This window comes from Otolemur garnettii, unplaced genomic scaffold (genome assembly GCF_000181295.1).
Source record: "Otolemur garnettii isolate 467f Iridium unplaced genomic scaffold, OtoGar3 scaffold00168, whole genome shotgun sequence".
NCBI classification, from domain to species: Eukaryota; Metazoa; Chordata; class Mammalia; order Primates; family Galagidae; genus Otolemur; species Otolemur garnettii.
The window spans coordinates 3248743-3268347 of NW_003852563.1; the positions used below are offsets into that span (position 1 = coordinate 3248743).

Genomic DNA, 19605 nt, shown 5'->3' on the forward strand with positions numbered 1-19605 from the left:
GTCCCTTGCCCACCCTGAGAGGGGATCACTTGTTCTCTTCTTGCTAATACATTTGAGTTCTCTGTGGATTCTGGTTATTAAACCTTTGTTAGAGACATGACCAGCAAATATCTTGTCCCATTCTGAGAGCTGTCTGCTTGCTTTATTTACTATGTTCTTGGCTGTGCAGAAGCATTTTAATTTGATGAGGCCCCAGTAGTGTATTTTAGATGTTGCTTCAGTTGCCCAGGGGGTCCTCTTCATAAAAATTTTCTCCCAGGCCAATTTCTTCAAGTGTTTTCCCTACATTTTCTTCTAGTATTTTTATAGTTTCATGTCTTAAGTTTAAATCTTTAATCCAGTGAGAGTCAATCTTAGTTAGTGGTGATAGGTGTGGATCCAGTTTCAGTCTTCTGCAGGTCGCCAGCCAGTTCACCCAGCACCATTTGTTAAATAGGGAGGTGTGCTGTTCTTAATGTTTTTTCTAACATTTAAGTCCAGTTATTTTTTGCTTTTGTACAGAAACCTCAATTTTGGTATAGTGACTTTGTCACCAGACAAAGAGGGTCTGGCCACCTGTCACTGTCAGCCAATATGCAGAGACAGGGGTAGGTCCACCGAACTTTATTGTCCGGTGATTCTGGAGAACAAAGAGAGTAGCCTCTCCAAGACTATTCTGTTCTTCCATTTCCAAAATCACAGTTTTATACATAAATGTTCAAAGTAAAAGTCATGTTAATCTTTATCTGAAACAACAATAATCGGTATAATCCTTGAACATAATAAACAATAATCAGCATTACTGGTGACCCAAAACAACATTCCAATTCAAAAGTTGATCTCCTAATTTAACTGCCCTAAACTACTCAAGATATACACCGTTAGGTTAAAGGTGAATTTACAAAACAGCAAGAATGAGAGATGTGAGTTGAAGGTCACGGAGGACCTAAATGGACCAGAGAAGCTGGGTCATCTCATCCACAGCCTGGCTGACTCCATCTTATTCTTACTATATATGCTTTCAACTTTGCACTTAGTAACCTTGCTAAATTCACCATGAGTCCTAGGAGCTTTTTATAACTCCTTAGATCATCTACAAAAAGACACTGTCTGCTCTTAACTTCTTTTTCCTTACTTATTGCACTGGCTAGTTCCACAAGGTGATAAGTGCACATCATTGACTTATCCCAGTCTTTAGAAGAGAGATGTCAGTCTTTTGCCATTAGATAGGATGTTATCTATAATTTTCTTACAGATGCCTTTTATCAAGTGGAAGAATTTAATTTTAAATTTGCTGAGAGCTTTTATTAAAAAAGGACAAGGAATATTGTCAAATGCTTTTTTGTCTACCATACATTTTAAATTTGAAGTGTGTTTAGTTAGATTGGTTGATTTTTTAAAAGATTGAATGAAGCTATCTATATTCTGTGAATAATCCCCACTTAGTTGTGAGATATTTGTTACCAGACGAAGAGGGTCCCACTGCATGTCACTGTCAGCCAATATGCAGAGACAGGGTTTAGGTCCAAATACACTTTATTTGTTAGAAGGCCAGCGATTTTGGAGAACAGCAAAAGTAGCCTCTCATTCTGCTCTGCCTCAGTTACAGTTCTAATAACATTTGTGAGGAAATAAAAGGAAATAGACCTAGAAATTTTTAACTTTATCTGATAGAGAGTGATATCAAAGTAGTCTCTATTCTAACAATGTAAAATGTTTAAACCACAGAAAGGTGATTTTTACTTTAACAAAGTATCTGACAGAATCACGAGAGAAAATATCCTATCATCAAAGTAACCTTTACTCTACCCAATATTACAACACCTATTGTCTATGTGTGAGTACTTCCTCAGAGTTTCCTGAGACAAATTTCTCAGAGTGTGTGTGTGGAAGGGTGAGCAGGCTACGTCAGCTGTACTGCTCACTTAGCTCCTCAGACTCCATCTTATAGATGGCTTTTCTAGTTTCATATTTTCATGTTTATATACAGCTGGAATCAATTTGCTATTATCTTTTTGAGGATTTTTTTTTATCTATTCTCAAAAAATATGTTCTACTACGCTTTCTTTTCTTGTAATGTCTTTGCCTGAGCTTGATAAATGGTTTGAGTATGATGGTAATTCTGGCCTAATCAAATCATTTGAGAAACAGTCCCTTCCCTTCTATTTTTAAGAAGAGGTTATATAAAAATGTTACCATTTATTTACTTACTTTTGAGACAGAGTCTCACTTTGTCATCCTCAGTAGAATGCTGTGATGTCACCTCAAACTCTTGGGTTCAAGAGATTCTCTTGCCTTAGCCTCCCAAGTAGCTGAGACTACAGGCGCCTGTCACAAAGTCCAGCTAGTTTAAGAGACAGGGTCTCGCTCTTGCTCAGGCTCATCTCAAACTCTTGAGCTCAGGCAATCCACCTGCCTTGGTTATTATTTACTTTTAAAATGTTGGTAGAATTCACCAATGAAACTCAACTATGCCTGGAATCTTCCTTGCAAAAGGTTGTTTTTTGTTTGTTTGTTTTTTAGAATTCAGTTTTCTTACTAACAGCATGATTCAGGCTATTTCTTCTCAAGTGAGTTTCATTATCTTGTTGGTACAAAAAAAAGTAGTTAATGACATACAGTTTGTCAAAATTATGGGCACAAGGTTGAAGTAGGTAGAGTCTAAATTGATTTGCACTCTTTCATTTCTGATATGGGTTTTATGTCCATTGTTTCTCTTAGCCTACAGTTTTATTAATTTAGTAGATCTTTTTGAAGAACTGTCTTTGATTTTTGCTGATTTTTACATTCTGTTTTCTGTTTTCCATTTCATTGATTTCTGCTAATTATTGGCTTCTTTCAACTTATTTTGCCATTCTTTCTTTATTTTCTTAAAGAGAAAGGTTTACATTATGGATTTGAGACCCTTTCTTTTTTTTTTTTTTCTCTCCTATAAGAATTTTGCGGCTCGGCACCTATAGCTCAACTGGCTAAGGCGCCAGCCACGTACACCTAAGGTGGCGGGTTTGAATCCCCAGCCCAGACCCGCCAAACAACAATGACGGCTGCAACCAAAAAATAGCCGGGCGTTGTGGCGGGCACCTGTGGTCCCAGCTACTTGGGAGGCGGAGGCAGGAGACTCGCTTGAGCCCAGGAGTTGGAGGTTGCTGTGAGCTGTAATGCCACGGCACTCTGCCCAGGGGGACAGCTTGAGGCTCTGTCTCAAAAAAAAAAAAAAAAAAAGAATTTTGCATGGTGAACTTTCCTTTACGTCCTCCTTATGGTATATGTTTCATTTCATTTCATTGGTTCAAAATACTTTTTAATTTCCCCTGAGACTCCTGAACCCATGGATTATTTATGAGGAATTGTTTAATTTCAAAATACTTGGGGATTTTTCAGGTATGTTTTTAAATAGATTTCTACTTTCATTCTGTTATGGTCTGAGAACATAGTTTTAGAATTTCCATTCTTTTGAAATTTTTCATGCCCCAGAATATGATCTGAAGTGATGAATGTTTTACGTACGCTTAAGGAGAATGTGTATGCCTCTGTTGTCAGAGTGTTTCGTAAAGGTCAGTTAGGTCAAGGTGAATGGTAGAGATGTTTGTACACTTGCTGATTTTCTATCAGTTATTGTGAGGTCATCAGTTAGGTCAAGATGAGTGGTGGAGATGTTTATACATGTGCTGATTTTCTATCAATTACTGTAAGAGTAGTTTTGAAATCTCCAAATATGATTACGGATTTATCTATTTCTTCCTCATATCTATCAGTTTTTGCCTCATGTATTTTGATGTTTTATTTTAGGTGTATACATATTTACCATTGTTGTATGTTGATAAACTAATTATTTTATCATGTAATAATCCCTTTCTCTTTCTAATAATTCCTTTATTTCAAAATTTATTTCATATGATATTAATTTAGCCACTCCACCATTCATTCTATTGTTTAGGGTAATTCTGAGTGATTTTTTTATTCTTTCCTGGACATTTTGAATACTAGGTTGTAATAATCTGAGTCCTGTTAAAATCCTATGAAGAAGGCTGAAGTTTCTATTTGCCTTTGTCAGTGGGAGACCAGCTGGTTAGCTTCAGGCTACAAATTCTTTCTTGCCTTGTCAGCAGCTACAACTTTGCTATGTTCCTTAGCGTCTGTCCCATGCCTGCGTCTCTCAGTGGGGAACTGGGGGCTTGGCTGTGGAATTATATGAGAATTCAGATTTAAAAGTCTTTGCTGTGCTGCTAGGATATCCTATGCAAGTGATGCAACCATAACTGTGTAGCTTGGAGCAGAGTCTGGACTTGCATTGCTTTGTTCATATTGATACAGGATTCCACCACTCAGGGGTAGACAGGGAGTCCCCCATTCTCTAAGCCCATAGCTCAGAGGTCAGACCCCCATTTCCAGGCACAAGCAGACTGCCTTCCTGTGATGGTTTTTCTGAGTGGCTCCACCTTGGGTAAGACCGCACACCCTAAAAAATTCTGATATCAGAATCGGATCTTCTAGCTTTCTTTTCCCCAAACTTGACCCCACATATTCCAGCTCTCTAAGACTCTCTTTCCTGGATTTTTGGCTAGAGTTCTATGATTTCTGCTGGAATTTTTGCCTCCCAGTTCACATATGTAGATTGCTCTTGAGACAATGACATAAGAGAACATAGGAAAAATTTTTAAAAAAAAGAAAGAAAGAAAGAAAGAAAAGAAAAAGAATGCCAAGGATTCCCTCCACAGACATTCCCTGGACCACAGGAGTCTCTTTTCCTGGTTCCTCTGGACAGAACATGGTTTTTTTCCTTAGTGTCTGAGGTTCCTATGTGGTCACATCTGTCACAGTACAGCTCCTTGGCAGAATTATCCTTAAAGCAGGACCCGACTTAAAAAGAGAAAACAAAGGGAGAAAAACGAAAATTTCCCCTACCCTGTCTGGCTCATGCGGTATTTGTGTTCTAGGGACTTCTGACCAGAAAAATGGCGCTTCTTTAAGGTTTTGCTTGCCCCTTTCCCTGCTGGAGCTGCCTTTGGGTTACAGATAACAAAACGGAGGAAAATGGGAAACTTCCCGGGATAGCTGCTCTTCACAGTTTGGCCCCCCTCTTGGTCTGCCTGCTATTGTTAACTTTTGGTGGTCCTCACGTGGGTACATTTTGTAATTTGTGGAGACCTGTAGTTGCATCAATGGGAGAAGGAAGCTATAATGGGCTTATTCCATATGGGAAGTCCTCTGCCACAGTGGTTTCCTTTATTCTAATGCCTTTGGCAACTTTCCTTTTGTTTTTCTCCAGTCAGAGATCTAACACCTTGATAGAAATCATTCACAAGTATATATTGGCATGTAAAAAAAAAAACAGAAAACAAAAAAAAATCCTTTCCTTTCTTAAAATGATTCATAGTGACCGAGTAACATTTTCTAAAACAAGACTCTAAGGAACAGGAATGGGCTGCCAAGACATTAATCAGAATTACAGTAACACCAAAGAAGTTTGCCTCCTATGTGCATGATAGAAGTTTGCCTCCTTGTGAAATTACATTATACTTGTTAGTTATGTTGGTGTTTTAATGGTAAGCATTCTCTTTTATATTAACAACATGCAAAATCAAATGTGAAGTCTTTTCACAATAATATCAGTAAACTGGGTTTACTTCCATAGCCTTCAATATAATTTTGCTTCTAGTGAGACATATATCTCTTGGCTTCTGTATTTGTAAACTTCAGTGGTCAGTAACATTTAACTTTCACATATTTTAATAACGTATACAGACAGCATACCAGCCTGTTTGATTGTATCCATGGCATATGTCAACTCAATCTTTGTATTTGGCCCTAACCTATGCCTTGCTTGTGACCACTTCTTCTAAGGTATAAATCCTTATGCATGTTTTTCTTATCATGTATAAACTGAAGATGCCACAGCACACAGATATAGAAGGATCAAATGGACCCTTCTCATTTTATAAGCTGCTGCTTTAGAAACGAGCTCTGTTTCTCCACCTCATTCTCCATACTTGTCATATTATCATCAGCTGCTCCTACATCCCCAAAGAATACTAACTACTGATCGATAGCCCAGACATGTCTGGCCATGGCCTACATGTGCCCTGGGTAGTTCATTTATTTGCCTTGGTGGATTTGCTAGAGTGGAATTTAATCAATAGCTAATTCATTAATTCTGGTGCTCGAGAAGGTCGACCCTGCTGGGGATGAAGATGGCCGGCTCTGGGTTTGACTGAAATATGACAAACCCTACAGCAGACGGCTTCAAGGGCTGCTGGGCTGCTGTGAAGTTTACTTATTTATTCTCCATAACAAATCATCTAAGAAAAGAACATAAAGAAGAAAGATGTTTTATTACATGACTGCTAGTTTTCCAAAATGCGTGATTTCCAGGCATGAGGCTCAGGGGGAAGTAGAGTGAGGACACAGATCCTGCCTTTTAGTGCCTTTCATTGGACTCATAGCAGGTTTTTTCGGTTCCAAATCAGTTTGGGGCTGGATTATTGATGAGGATACTGACGCATAATGTCTCTGTAACACTCACAAATAATTATTTTAAAATTTGCCTCAAGATCCTTATTTTACGCACCAATTTTCCAGAAATCTTTCTGATGGTTGCACAGCCTGAATGACTCTAAAAGGAGGTTAAACCACTATCATCAACCCTAAATCCCCCTATATTTTCAAATTCCTTACCATGGGGTTAAGTATGGCTCAAGAGGTCAGAGCTTGTCGAAAATTAGAGTTCCCCCCTTTTTGCCTTGCTAAATTTGAGGCCAAACTGTCAAGTTTCTACTTTTTATATGGTGACATTAACTATCAGGGAATCTGTTCTATCCCGGATTTTTTCTTCATTCTTACTTTCTTTCTTTTTTCTTTTTTTAATGTTCTCTTGTGTCATTATCTCAAAAGCAGATCTGTGTGTGTGAACTGGGAGGCAACACTTCCAGCAGAAATTTTTTCTATGAATGATAGCTCAGACTGAAGTAATAAGTTTAAAGTTTTGTAAAAGAAAAGCTTTGCTTTTGTTTCTTTGACTGTGTTAACGGGGAAACTGTCAGACTGAAGGAGGTCTTGCAGGATGTCAAACCACCTTTCTTTCACCCATATTTGTACTCTCCCTCACCAATATGCACAGTTGTAGGAAATTTTTAATGTGGGCTAAAATTTTCTGTGATGTGGGATGAACTCTTGAGAGAGAATTTATTGTATATTTGGGACTACTGTCCTGATCTAGGAGATAGTCTTTTATCACCATAGCTCTAGGATATGTTATTGCTTAGGTAGTCAATGAAATTGTTCTGCTTACCACACTTATCATTTAATTAAGGAGACCCTAATAGAATATCCACAGAATATATAGAAAAGAAACAGAATATGGACCCTATTCTTGCCTCTGCTAGCACTGTTCTTATTTTTTCACCTTCCTGCCCTTCCCAAATTTTTTACTTTTCTACCTTTTATGGCTCCCACAAAAGCAACTTGATCACTGGACTGGCTTTGGAATGCTTCTCAGTAAAATTTAGTTTTTCTTCCTAATATACTTTGGCCTTCTAACTGCCACCTTGTTCCTAGCTTTCTGAATACAGTTTTTTTTTTTCTTTTTATTGGTTTCATTAGAAACCTACTCACTACTTCTGGGTATCCACAATAGAATGACTCTCTGTCCTGCTCAGACAGTTCAAATATCCTTTCAGTTTTAGTTGAACTTTATTCTCAATGATTTCTGGCCCTGTTTTCCCCATAAACTCATATATCCAGTTGCCTATTGAGTTTTTGTTATGATATCCATCCATTACTTCCATAACCTCAGTCTCAAAAACTAATTGTCATCTAACTCTTCAGTTTTTCTGAAATCCATTTCTACAAATGCACCACCATCCTGCGTAATATCAAGGACAGACATATCTCTGAATTATTTTTAATTTCCTGAGTTCATTGAACATCAGTTTAGTGTATTTTTGGAGACTCTTCTCATATACAATATTCTCCATTTCCACCGCCACCACGTGGTTCATATTTTCACCATTTAAGTTCATGTACCCAGGTTATGGAGCTTTCCTGATTCAATTAGACACAGAGGAGGAATATTTACTTTTCATCTTCTACTTACTCCTTTAAACACACTCTTTTAGCCATCTTTTGTTAAACCAGTGAAGACCCTGCAAGTGCATCTCATAGATTTCCAAATTATTTTTATTTGTGAGTCTTACTTTGATACTGAATATTCTTGATCAAGTATTAAAAAATCCATTCCATCTCCACAAAAATATTAAGTTCATATCTAAAGTATCTACCTTTTAAGCTAGACCTCCTTGTAGATTGCTCTCCCCTCCACTCTGCTCTTTCCTTTCTATTCTATTTCATCCAAATGTTTCTCCTCCCAATGTTATTATTTCACTGTCATCACTGGATGGGAATTACAACCTTCTATGTGGAAGATAATGCTTTGGGGGCAATTGTATGTTTTTCTTGAGAGGTTGCTGTGCAGCTTTCCACACAGCCCAATTTCCTGGCATGAGGGTTACACTCCACAGCTGATCTCTTGTGGTATTAACAGAGTGGAATATCCCAAAGACACTTTCTGCAGAAGCCTTCTCATCCTCAGTATCCTCCTAAACCAAGAACGTAAACACATCTGCAGGAAAAAAATTCTATCCTGCAAGAGAAAAATTTAAAATTTGAACAAGCAATTCATACCTCATATATGCAGATACCTATGGAAGGACCCAAGAAAAATGAAAATGCAAGAAAATATGTTACTATCAAAGGAGCACAACAATTTATCAATGGCAAATCCCAATCAAAAAGAATTCCTCAAATTGCCAAACAAAGAAAACAAATATTATTTTTTAGAAAGCTGAATGAGATGTAAGAGAAATCTGAAACCAATATAAGGAAATTAGAAAATTACTTAAAAATATAAATGAGAAATTTACCAGGAAGATAAATATATTTGAAAGAAAAAAAGAAAAGAAAAGAAAGGAGGAAATTCTAGAAGGAAATATACTTTGAAAAGCCTTACTGATAGCCTAGACCAGTGGTTCTCAACCTGTGGGTTGCAACCCACAGGAACTATATTAAAGGGCTGCAGCATTAAGAAGGTTAAGAAGCACTGACCTAGACCAAGCAGAAGAAAAATTCTCAAATCATGAAGGCTAGTCTTTGGAAAAAATTTAGTGAGATAAAAATGAAGAAAAAAATAATGAAATGAATAAGTATTTGAGATGTCTGGGACTATATCAAGCAACCAAACTCACAAATTATTGGTATTCAAGGGGGAAGAGAGATCAAAAAATTTAGAAAACCTATTCAAGGAAAAAATAGATGAAAATTTCTCAAATCTAGAAAGAAAATTATATATCCAAGTAGAGGAGATCCAGCAATCCCCAGGAAAATACAGTGAAAGAAGTTCACCAGGGCATATTATATTCAAAATGTTTAAAGTCAAAGAGAAAGAATTTTAAAATTAGCAAGAGAAAGGCATCTCTCCTACTCACCTATAAAGTAAAACCCATCAGAATAATAGTGGATTTATCATGAAAATACTTTTAGACCAGAAGAGAATGAGATGGCACTTTCAAAGTGTTAAAAGGAAAAACAAGCAGCTAAGAATTTTATATCCTTAGCTTTATTTAAGACATAAATAAATGAGAAATTAAGTTTTTCCCATATAGACAAACACTGAGGGAATTTTTCACTACTAGACTGGCCCTACCCCTTTTGAATGCTCAAAGAGATCTTAAACATGGAAATGAAAGGGTGTTTTTCAATAGCACAATAACACATGAAAATGTCTTATAAAATGATCACCAAAGAAGGAAGTGAATGGAAGGAATCACATGGCAACGTGACAGAATTTCATCACACCATGAAGACAAAAAGAGACAAGAGAAGAAATAAGAATTACAAACCAACTAGAAAACAATTAACAATATGATGGGAACAAAGCCTCTTACTTCACTGTTATCCTTGGACATAAATAGGTTAAATGTTCCAATTAAGGAATATGGCAAAATGGATTTTTAAAATGATCCAGCTTGTAAGAAACTTAACTTCCAATGCTGGAATGGATGTGAAGAACGGAGATCCCTTGTACACTAGAAGTACCTGCCTTCTTATGGTTTATTTCAGCACTATTTGCAACAGCCAAGATATAAATGAAGTCAACTTAAGTTTCCATCAGTGAATGAATTGATAGTGAAAATGTGGAACATGTACACAATGGAATATTATTCAGCCATGAAAAAATAAAATCCTGTTATTTGCAACAATATAGGCCATGATGTTAAGTGAATTAAGTCAAGCACTGTAAGATATATCAGATCTTCTCATTCAGATGTGAAAGTTTAAAAAGTGGATCTCACAAAGATAGAGAGTAGACTGATGGTTACCAAAGGCTGGGAAAGCTAGGAGGGCAAAGGGAATGAAGAGAAGAAGTTTATTAACGGGTACAAATATATGGTTTGATAAAAGAATTAAGATCTAATGTTTGCTAGATCAATAAAGTGACTGTAGAATAATCTACTGGATATTTCAAAATAGCTAGAAGAGAATAATTTGAATGTTTTTAGCATAAAGGAAAGACAAATATTTGGGGTTATGGATATCTCAATTACAGGTTTGATCTTTCCAAATTAATGAATGTATTTAATTATCACCTATGTACATCTGTTATGTGTCGATAATAACATTTTTACAACATACCAAAGCTTCCTCAAGTTTATGATCCACCAGTAATTTAGCTTACTGCTAGTAAAGACTCCTTTCAGAGGTAGATAATATAATTTAGGTACTCTGCAATGTATTGTCTGGTACATCATGGGGAGACAATGAAAAGCAGGAAAATGTGAATAAATGTAACTTAGAATTTTGAAAGGTAAAACAATGTGTGTAGATAGCTTAAATATTTTACCAGATAGTTTAAATCATAGTCCTAGTACTCCAAGAGCTAAATAAACATTAGTCATGAACAAGGCTATAAGAATGATTAATTTAAAAGTTTCAGTCTATTTTATATTTATATACAACAATACAACTTTCACTCATCTGAATAAGAAAAATCAGCTTTTCTGCAACTCAATATTCACGTTTATTTCTAAGGTTGAAGAATATTCCTTCTAATTTACTCTTAAACATCAAAGCAATGAAACTATTAATCCAGTTAATAAATGGTGGATATTTCTTAGAGATGCCTTTTATTTTCATATCAGTGGGCGAAGGATTTTTCAATGTCCCTCCAGTTGGCGCTAATGAAGCATGCACAGATGTTAAACCCACTATTCTTCTTTGATTGTTTATCTTCATGAACTTGGCTCAAATCTGCAAAGCAGAACTTTGGGGTAGTTCATGCTACACGCTGAAGATATAGGTGGTCTCACTGAACAGTTATCTTACCCAAGAAAGAGAAATTAGAATAGCAATGTGTTGTACATGGTGTTTTCTGGACTATACTAGTTCACCAGCCTTTGTGGATAATTCAGATACTTGGATGTCACTTAAACATAATCTTTTCCATAGTTGATTATGCCATGAATACAAAATAGGTATTTGCAGGATAGAGAATTAATTTTAAGAGTTGTATTAAATACTTTAGAATTGAAACAGTGCCTACAAAAGTCACCCATGAAACTTCCCTCCCGGGTGACATTTGCTATCTATGGAGTCTTATTACTGAATGGATTATGTTTGTATCCCCCCAGAAATGAAATAATAATTTTCCTTTCTTTAACAGTCTATTAAAATGTCAAGGTTTATCTTGACTCCTGCTTTTTAAAGTAAATGTTTGGGCTTAATTGAATTCCTAATATGTGATGTCACTTGGAATTCTGATAGGCTCCATTAATTTGGCTTGCAAGAACATATTTCTCCTTAAAATGAAAGGTATATTAAAAATGTTATTTCACAAAATGGCAGAAAAGTAGTCAACTTAAGTCACTAAGAGATTTTTATTGTAAGACTTTTGAAGTATAGGGACAAGGCTCTGAGTGCTTGATTTCCTCCAAAATACCTACCGGAATGCCTTATATGTAAAATGGTACCCTATAGCTATTTATGATTGATTAAATGTTAGGGTTGGAAATTCCAGAAATATAAAAAAGGAATTAGTCTTAAATATCAGAGTTCTTCATTGAAGAAAATAATAACAAAAGTACTTATTTTTACATTTATCTAGCATTTTGCAAATTTTCTTTGTGATGCTACGCTACAAGAATATGTCATATCTAAACCTCAGGGACTTTATTAAAAACTGTACTTTGTGTTTATAGAGCTTATTAGGAAAGAGAGTATGGCTGTGTGGTCTGAGCACCATCTTTCTGGCAGGTAGGTCAAAGTGAGAATTAAAGTTGTACAACATTCACCTGAGAGTAAATCAATTTATTCAGGGTTCTCTCCTGTATATAGAGTTGTATATAATAATCTAATTTACTATAGAAAATGAAATATTTAATAGATCAGTGAAAAGGCAGTGAAGTTATGATCAGGCGTGATACTTGCATTGGGTACCCACCCCTCCCCCAAAAGAAGAGTATACTTGGATTTAAAATAAAATTGTGAGTCCATTTTTAATAATCAACATCTTCTTTAAGAACAGGACCACACCTATGGTGCATGTCACAAGCATACATGTTAAATCTACTAAGTGTAGAAAAATGTCTTAACACAATAACTAAGAAAATGCGGTGAAGACTATGTTAACCAGTTTAATGAAAGTATTTCGAATTGTGTATAAAACCAGCACATTGTACCCCATAATTGTATTAATGTACACAGCTATGATTTAATAAAAATATATATATACTGTAAAAAAAAAAAGAAAGAATGTTACGGTGTAAAGGTATTTTCTATGAGAATGTCCAATTCCTATACTTTTGACCAAAAAATATGTCTGATAATGCTAATTAAAGAGTTACTGGAGAAATAAATCTATTTGAATTTAAAAAAAATAAGATATATCAAAGTAAAGCATATTTGAAAGACATGAGTAATACTAAAGAATTTATCAATTTGGGTATTTATTTTGGTTCCAAGTAACAAAACACATAACACTAAACAAATAGTTCTTAAAATTTAGTAGACTCTTGAACAACATGGGCATTGGGTCCACTGATGCCCATCCAGTGAAAAATCCGTGTATAACTTTTGACTCCCCAACACTTAACTAGTAACAGCCAACCATTGACTGGAGGCCTTATTAACAACATAGTTGATTAACACATATTTGGTATGCTATATGTACTCCTATGTTCTGTATTCTTACAACACTGTATTATAACAAAGTAAGCTGGGGAAAACAAAATGTTAGTAAGAAAATCATAAAAAAGAGAAAATATATTTACATTTATTAAGTGGAAGTTGACCATAAAAGTTCATCTTCACATTAAGTAGGCTGAGAATGAAGAGGAAAAGCAGGGGTTGGTCTTGCTATCTCAGGAGGCACAGAGATGGAGGAGAGTCTGCGTAGGAGTGGACCCACGCAGTTCCAACCTGTGTTGCTCAAGGGTCAACTGTAGATAGTTGTTTGCATTGGTTCCACAATAAAAATACCATCGCAACATCTTTTGTGATTCTTATGGCCATTCTCAAATGACTGGAAGGTGATTGGTAAAGTTGCAGACATCACATTTAGGAGAAAGACTGAAGACGACGGAAGGTGGCAGCTGTGTCAAGAAAACTAAAATTTCCTAGGGACCTTCAAAGGTATCCCGTAGCAGTGCCCCGATGGCATCTCTTTGAGCAACTATGGGTCCCATCACCACTCCTAACTGAGGAAGGGCAAAGGAGAAAATGATTATAAGGAGGGATTAGGTGTGCCACCTATTCTAATTGTCACTCTATTTATCAAGTTATGTTGTTTATGTCCAATCTTTGCTTATCAAACCCAGTGTTCTGCGGATTTCCTGATTAGTTACAACCAGTGATATGCCATGTATTAGTCTCTCCAAAGCTAAAATAGTTTTGATTGGTTCTCAAAACATATGACTATGTATATGGTAGTCACATATATGAGCATGTGCATATATATTAGTATTTATTATATATATTAATATATCTAGCTGTCCCTTTTTAGTTAGGAGGTTGTCTAAAACAGACTTTTTCACCAATCTGAAAGATTAATTGAAAAGTAGATGAGGCCAATAGCAGCAATGTTAAAGTTTTCTTTTCAGAAGTATTGATTTTTCTATCTATTGCAGATCCATTCAAATTGATTGGGTGTCTCCAGGGAAGCCAAATGGCATCCTTCTTGGATATGATCTCTTACGGAAAACATTCTATTCATGCCCTAAAACTCAAAAGGACCACGGTGATGAACTCTGCAAGGCTGTGAGATGTCAAAAACCTAAAAGTGTTTGTGGGCACATTTGCTATTCACCTGAAGATAAGGTAAATCTTTTCAAACTAGTTAGTGAAATATGTTTTTCTCACTAAAAGCTCCAGATGAAATCACACTTTATTTACACCATGGTGGATCATAATCAATATTTCCACTACTCTATCATGGAGTTCCCATAGAGAAGAACGGATACTTAGGACACTCTTATCATCCTCATGAGCATTTTAGCCTTCCCATTTTTCATCATCTTCCTACGTGATGTGAATTGATTAGTACAAAGGAACAGCCTGTATTTGTATTTGATGAGTGACTTGAAATTTTCTTTACAACAAATCTGTTCAATCCCAAATGGGGGGTTGTTTACCTGACACTGATGAGTAAATATGTACAGGACCTTTCCCGGTTTGTCAGAAATATTTTAGAATTATGGTCATTTGCAGATTAATGTTCAAATTAGTTGCCATTGGGAATGAGATCAATAATACAGCCAGACAGGAGAGTTGGTAAGTGAGATCAATAATACAGCCAGACACAGAAAATCCTTAGTTTGAAGGTTGGATTTCATATAATAAAATAATGTTCCTATTTGTCAACAACATCATACACTCAATGGCTAAAACTACTACTAAATTCATAAAATTCACTGCAAAAGAACATAGTAATTAAGAAAGGGAGTTATTGCAGCAATTTTGATCAAAACACAATTATGGCTGATACAAGTTTAGCAGTACTTACCATCTAAGAAATGCATAAAGCCGGCAGTTAACCAACTATACATTTTTTTTGACACTTGCTCTCCAAAATTGTCATTATACTTAAGTTTTACATCATTTTAAGCCACTAAATATGCACATATTTAAATATGCACATATGCACATCTGAGGAACATACGTTCATAAAACAAAAATAAATTTAGTATTTCTGAGAGGAAAATTACTGGAATAAATTTGTGCATGAAACATGTCCTACGTGAGAAAGAAATAAAACTTGGGAAAATGTTGGGCAGAATACAGAATCCACTTCTCAATTTTTACTTTTGCTTCTGTAATTTTAATGTATGTCATCCAATGAGAAGCTGGCAGGTAGAGAAAAATTGTTTAGGGACATAAATTAGTGATTTAAAGTTTTTCCACTTCAGGAAACAGTGTGTTTCATCAAAATAATAACTGGCTCTGGCCTTAAACTATGTGGTAGTTTAGGTTTGTATAAAGGATTTGATCACACATACGAGACTTTCAACATTACATTTGAGTGGTGAAATGGAAGCAGATGAGAGTAAAATTAGAAAAGATGATGTCTTAATTTAAGTTTATTTTAAAACATCCAGAGGTTTGGAACTGGGAAACAGTTCCAGGAATATCATGTTAAGTGGCATAGGCCACGCAAATGTCATCTGTTCTCTCATAGGTGGGAGCTGAATATTAAAAACAATTGATCTCATGGAGATAGAGAGTAGAATGACAGTTATAAGAGGCTGAGAGGGAGCATGGAGGGGAGGATAAAGTGGAGACAGGCGATGGGTGTGAGAGCAGAGTTAATTAGCTGGAATGAACAATATTTGATAGCACAACAAAGAGACTATAATCAGCCTATGAATTAGGTATACTTTCAATAGCTAGAAGAGTGGAATTGTAATGTTCCTAACAGAAAGAAATGTTAAATGCCTGAGGCGATGGATATCCCAATTACTCTGATTAATTCACGTTGTGTGCCCATATTAAAATGTTATAAACATAGATAAATATACATACAACTATTTTGTCCCTATATTAATTGAAAATTTAAAATAAAAAAATTAAGAAACAAAATCCTGACACATTAATAAAAAAGCTAATTTGTGGTGTTAGGAGTAGGATAATGGTTACTTCTGAGGTGTTCGTAACTATACGAAACGAGTTTCTGGTTTCAAATGATATCCCTCTGGTTACATCAGTATGTTCACTCTGTTGAAATTCATTGGGCTAAAAGATAAAATGAAAAAACCCAGAGATATATGCTCCTGAAATGTCTATATCAAGTTGAAATACATTAAAATCATCATAAAGAAAAAATTAATAGAGTATTAATAGAGCATAATGCTTGCTAAAGTCTTTGTTTTCATGCTCAATTATTTATAAAATTATTTCAACATGTCTTTACAATCACTTTGCTTGGATGGCACCTGTGGCTCAAAGGAGTAGGGTGCTGGCCCCATATACCAGAGGTGGTGAGTTCAAACCCAGCCCCGGCCAAAAACTGCAAAAAAAAAAAAAAAACAATCACTTTGCTTTCAGAAACTGTTTTTTTTTTGTAATTTTTGAAGAAATTTAATTAATCTTTGCACTAAGTAAGTTATTGGTTGATGTTAATGTTTCTTAGTTCAATGAGTAACAAAGATCCTTTAGTCTGATCTTAATTAAAAGAATGATTGAGACTAGCAAAAAAAAGAAAAAAAAAAACATCATCCCCTACTCTACAACAATAAAAACAACAAGAACAGGTCATCTTTGTTAGGGAATAAATGTAAAGTGAAAAATGAGAAAACAAGAAACCATTGTTAACCTTTTGGAAACAGGCAAAATGTGCAAATGTGCGAATCTCATCTCATATTCTTAACAGAACCGTAACACTCTGTTGTTATTTCTTTTTCTTAAAATACAAATGTTATACATTATTAAAAAGAGATGCAATTTTTTTTTTTGCAAAAGAGACGCAATTTTTAATGGTGCCTTAAAGTCTTATTTTCATTTCAAAAATTAAATAGACAACACAAGCATTGTCGGTGAAAGAGAATAAAGAAAGTCAATTAAAATCGCAAGGAAAACCATTTATAAAATGCAGCGGGGTTAGGTTTCAGTACATATTTCCTGGGAAGACAGGTTGAAGAAATAGAAAGGAGATTTTTATTGTGAGTCTAAAAACCTCTTGGCTGGATCACTGTAAACATCAGGGGACCCAGGTTACTAACACAAGCTTTACCACGTGAGTATGGCCACGGTGCTCAAATCCCAGCATCAAACCTCAAGGGCTGTTAAAACAGGATTGCAAGGGCCCACTCCCAGGGATTCTGATTCAGTAGGTCTGGAATGGGCTGGGAAAATTTCTAGCATTTCTAGCATGTTCCCAGGTGATACCTCGGCAAATGGTCCAGGGACCACACTTTGAGAATTACTAAATTACAAAAGTGCTTTTGGAAAGTATAGAGCAAAGAAAAGGCTGCCTAATCAAAAATTAGCCACACTGAAATTAGCCCAAGGTATTAAAATCTCCATTTGTGTTTTCTGAGACAACTAACTTGAAGACTGAAGTAAAAAAGATTGGGAAACCCTCTGTTGGTGGGGAGACCACCCAGAAGAAATAATTGCTTTAAAAATGTTCCCTTTGGGACCCATCAATGATCTAACACAGGGAAGATTTAAAAAAAAAAAAAAAGGCATGTGTTTCAGGGATTGTGGAGCCTGAGAAAGCCTCAATAATGAGAGGATGGATGTGAACCACTGCTGATGGACCGTCACTAAATAAATATTTGAGGAATAATTTCAAAAGAGGATAAGTACTGGATAAACTCACTGAACTGAAAGACCAAATGTACTTCCGTATCTAGAAACACACTCTATACGAATGGGATTTTAATAAATATCTTAAGAGCAAAAAACAAATAGCAAGATTTTAAGTCACGAGAGGGGGCACGCTGATTTATCCTGACCATCATTCCAAAATCCCAAATAAACACAGAGCATTCTCATTTCACTCTTAAAATTGGGGCCCAATTTTAAATATGGCATTGATGGGAGAAGTTACCCAATTTATCCTTAAAATCAGACTGACTTTGAATCCTTACTGCTTATAACTAAAGCCAGTGAAAGAAACTGATTACAGTTTGTGCAGGAAGGCTATTTGGGGAACCGCCAGGGCAGAGTTTGAGTAGAAGAACCCAATCTTTTAGCATTGGATAACTTCTGAAAAATGAATGAAATACTAAGCTCGTGGCCCTGCTGAAGACTTAGAATTTCTACATTCTATACAGTTTCTGTGTTGAGCTTGGCTCAAATGCTGTTACAAGTTGGAGGGAGCAAGGAGCAAAAAGAGAAAAAGGGAAATGCCTCTTAGTGATTTTACCTACCACAGCAAGCAGCTAGCCGATTCATGGAACTTATGCCCAGTACAGATTCTGAGGTTACATTTCAGCAACCATTCAGGGTTTGACTCAGGAGTGACTCAGTCTCTCAGACCTCCAGGGAGTATGCAAATAATTATTTGATTGTTCAAGCATTCATTTTTTTCCCCACAGCTCCTGAAGAAAACAAGAGTTAAAAGAGCTTTTCAAAATTAATTTCCATATAAATTTCCTTTTTTTAATGTAGTAGCTGTGAAAGACACACATATATATGTATGTAAATGTCGGACTCTGTTGAGATTGCATTGTCTGAAGATTGGGTTCATAAATAAGTGATCATGTAAATTATAAGGAAAAAGCAATTTGTTTTGACAAAAAGAAGGGTCAATGAGAGACAGTTTTCATAGCTGTGGTATTTTCAAATTAAACAGTCATTAAAATAAAGACATATGTGGAGGAAATTACTCATTTATAATTCTAAACATCTGTACGTTGGAAGCACTGATATTCAAAAGATAATGCACATTTGGAGTATCCTAATAAATACGTAGCTCATAAAGCACAGTTAGAGACCTAAAAACTGCACTTGTGTCAAACAGCATTGACAGAATATGAATGATGCTGGAAAATACATTTGTTTAAACCTGTGAAATGTAACGAATGTGGTTTCAGATCAAGGTGTTAGGAGAAAATAATTATATCACATGAGATATTGTTGCATAATATTTTTAATAAAACTGCTATTTCTTTAAAACTGTTCCCCATCTTCCAGGTGTGTTGTAATGGAGTTCTCTATGATCTCCAGCCTGGACACCACTGTTGTGAAGACAAGTATATTCCATTTGTACTGAATTCAACCGGACTTTGTTGTGGTGGCCGAATACAAGAGGCACAGCCCCATCATCAGTGCTGCTCTGGGTATTATGCTAGAATTCTACCAGGTGAGGAACATTGCCAGGCACATGTAAAAACTGGGGGAACCTAAAAACACAAACCCAAGACTCCTGTTTGTGAACTATTCTAATCACCTCACCAACAGAAATTGAAGCACAAATGCATAGCCAACGTCCTGCCTTGACTACTTCTTCCTTCAGTTTTATTGAAATATAAACAAAGCTAAATATAAGCAAAATAAAGGAAAAAAGGGACCCTAATACATAAGGAAATATATCTGAAGAGCTTGTTAACTCCCTTTATTTTGTGGCTGTTTTTTTTT

The 19605-nt window shown here is 35.7% G+C and overlaps 1 protein-coding gene across 1 annotated transcript in view; it reads left to right on the top strand.

Annotated features, from left to right (window-relative positions):
• Positions 1–19605, top strand: part of USH2A (usherin) — a 775219-nt gene that overhangs the window by 573233 nt on the left and 182381 nt on the right. Inside the window, exons 47-48 of the mRNA XM_003800142.1 lie at positions 14154–14343; positions 19162–19330. Coding sequence (XP_003800190.1) covers positions 14154–14343; positions 19162–19330 — 359 coding nt within the window. The remainder of the gene's footprint in view (positions 1–14153; positions 14344–19161; positions 19331–19605) is intronic.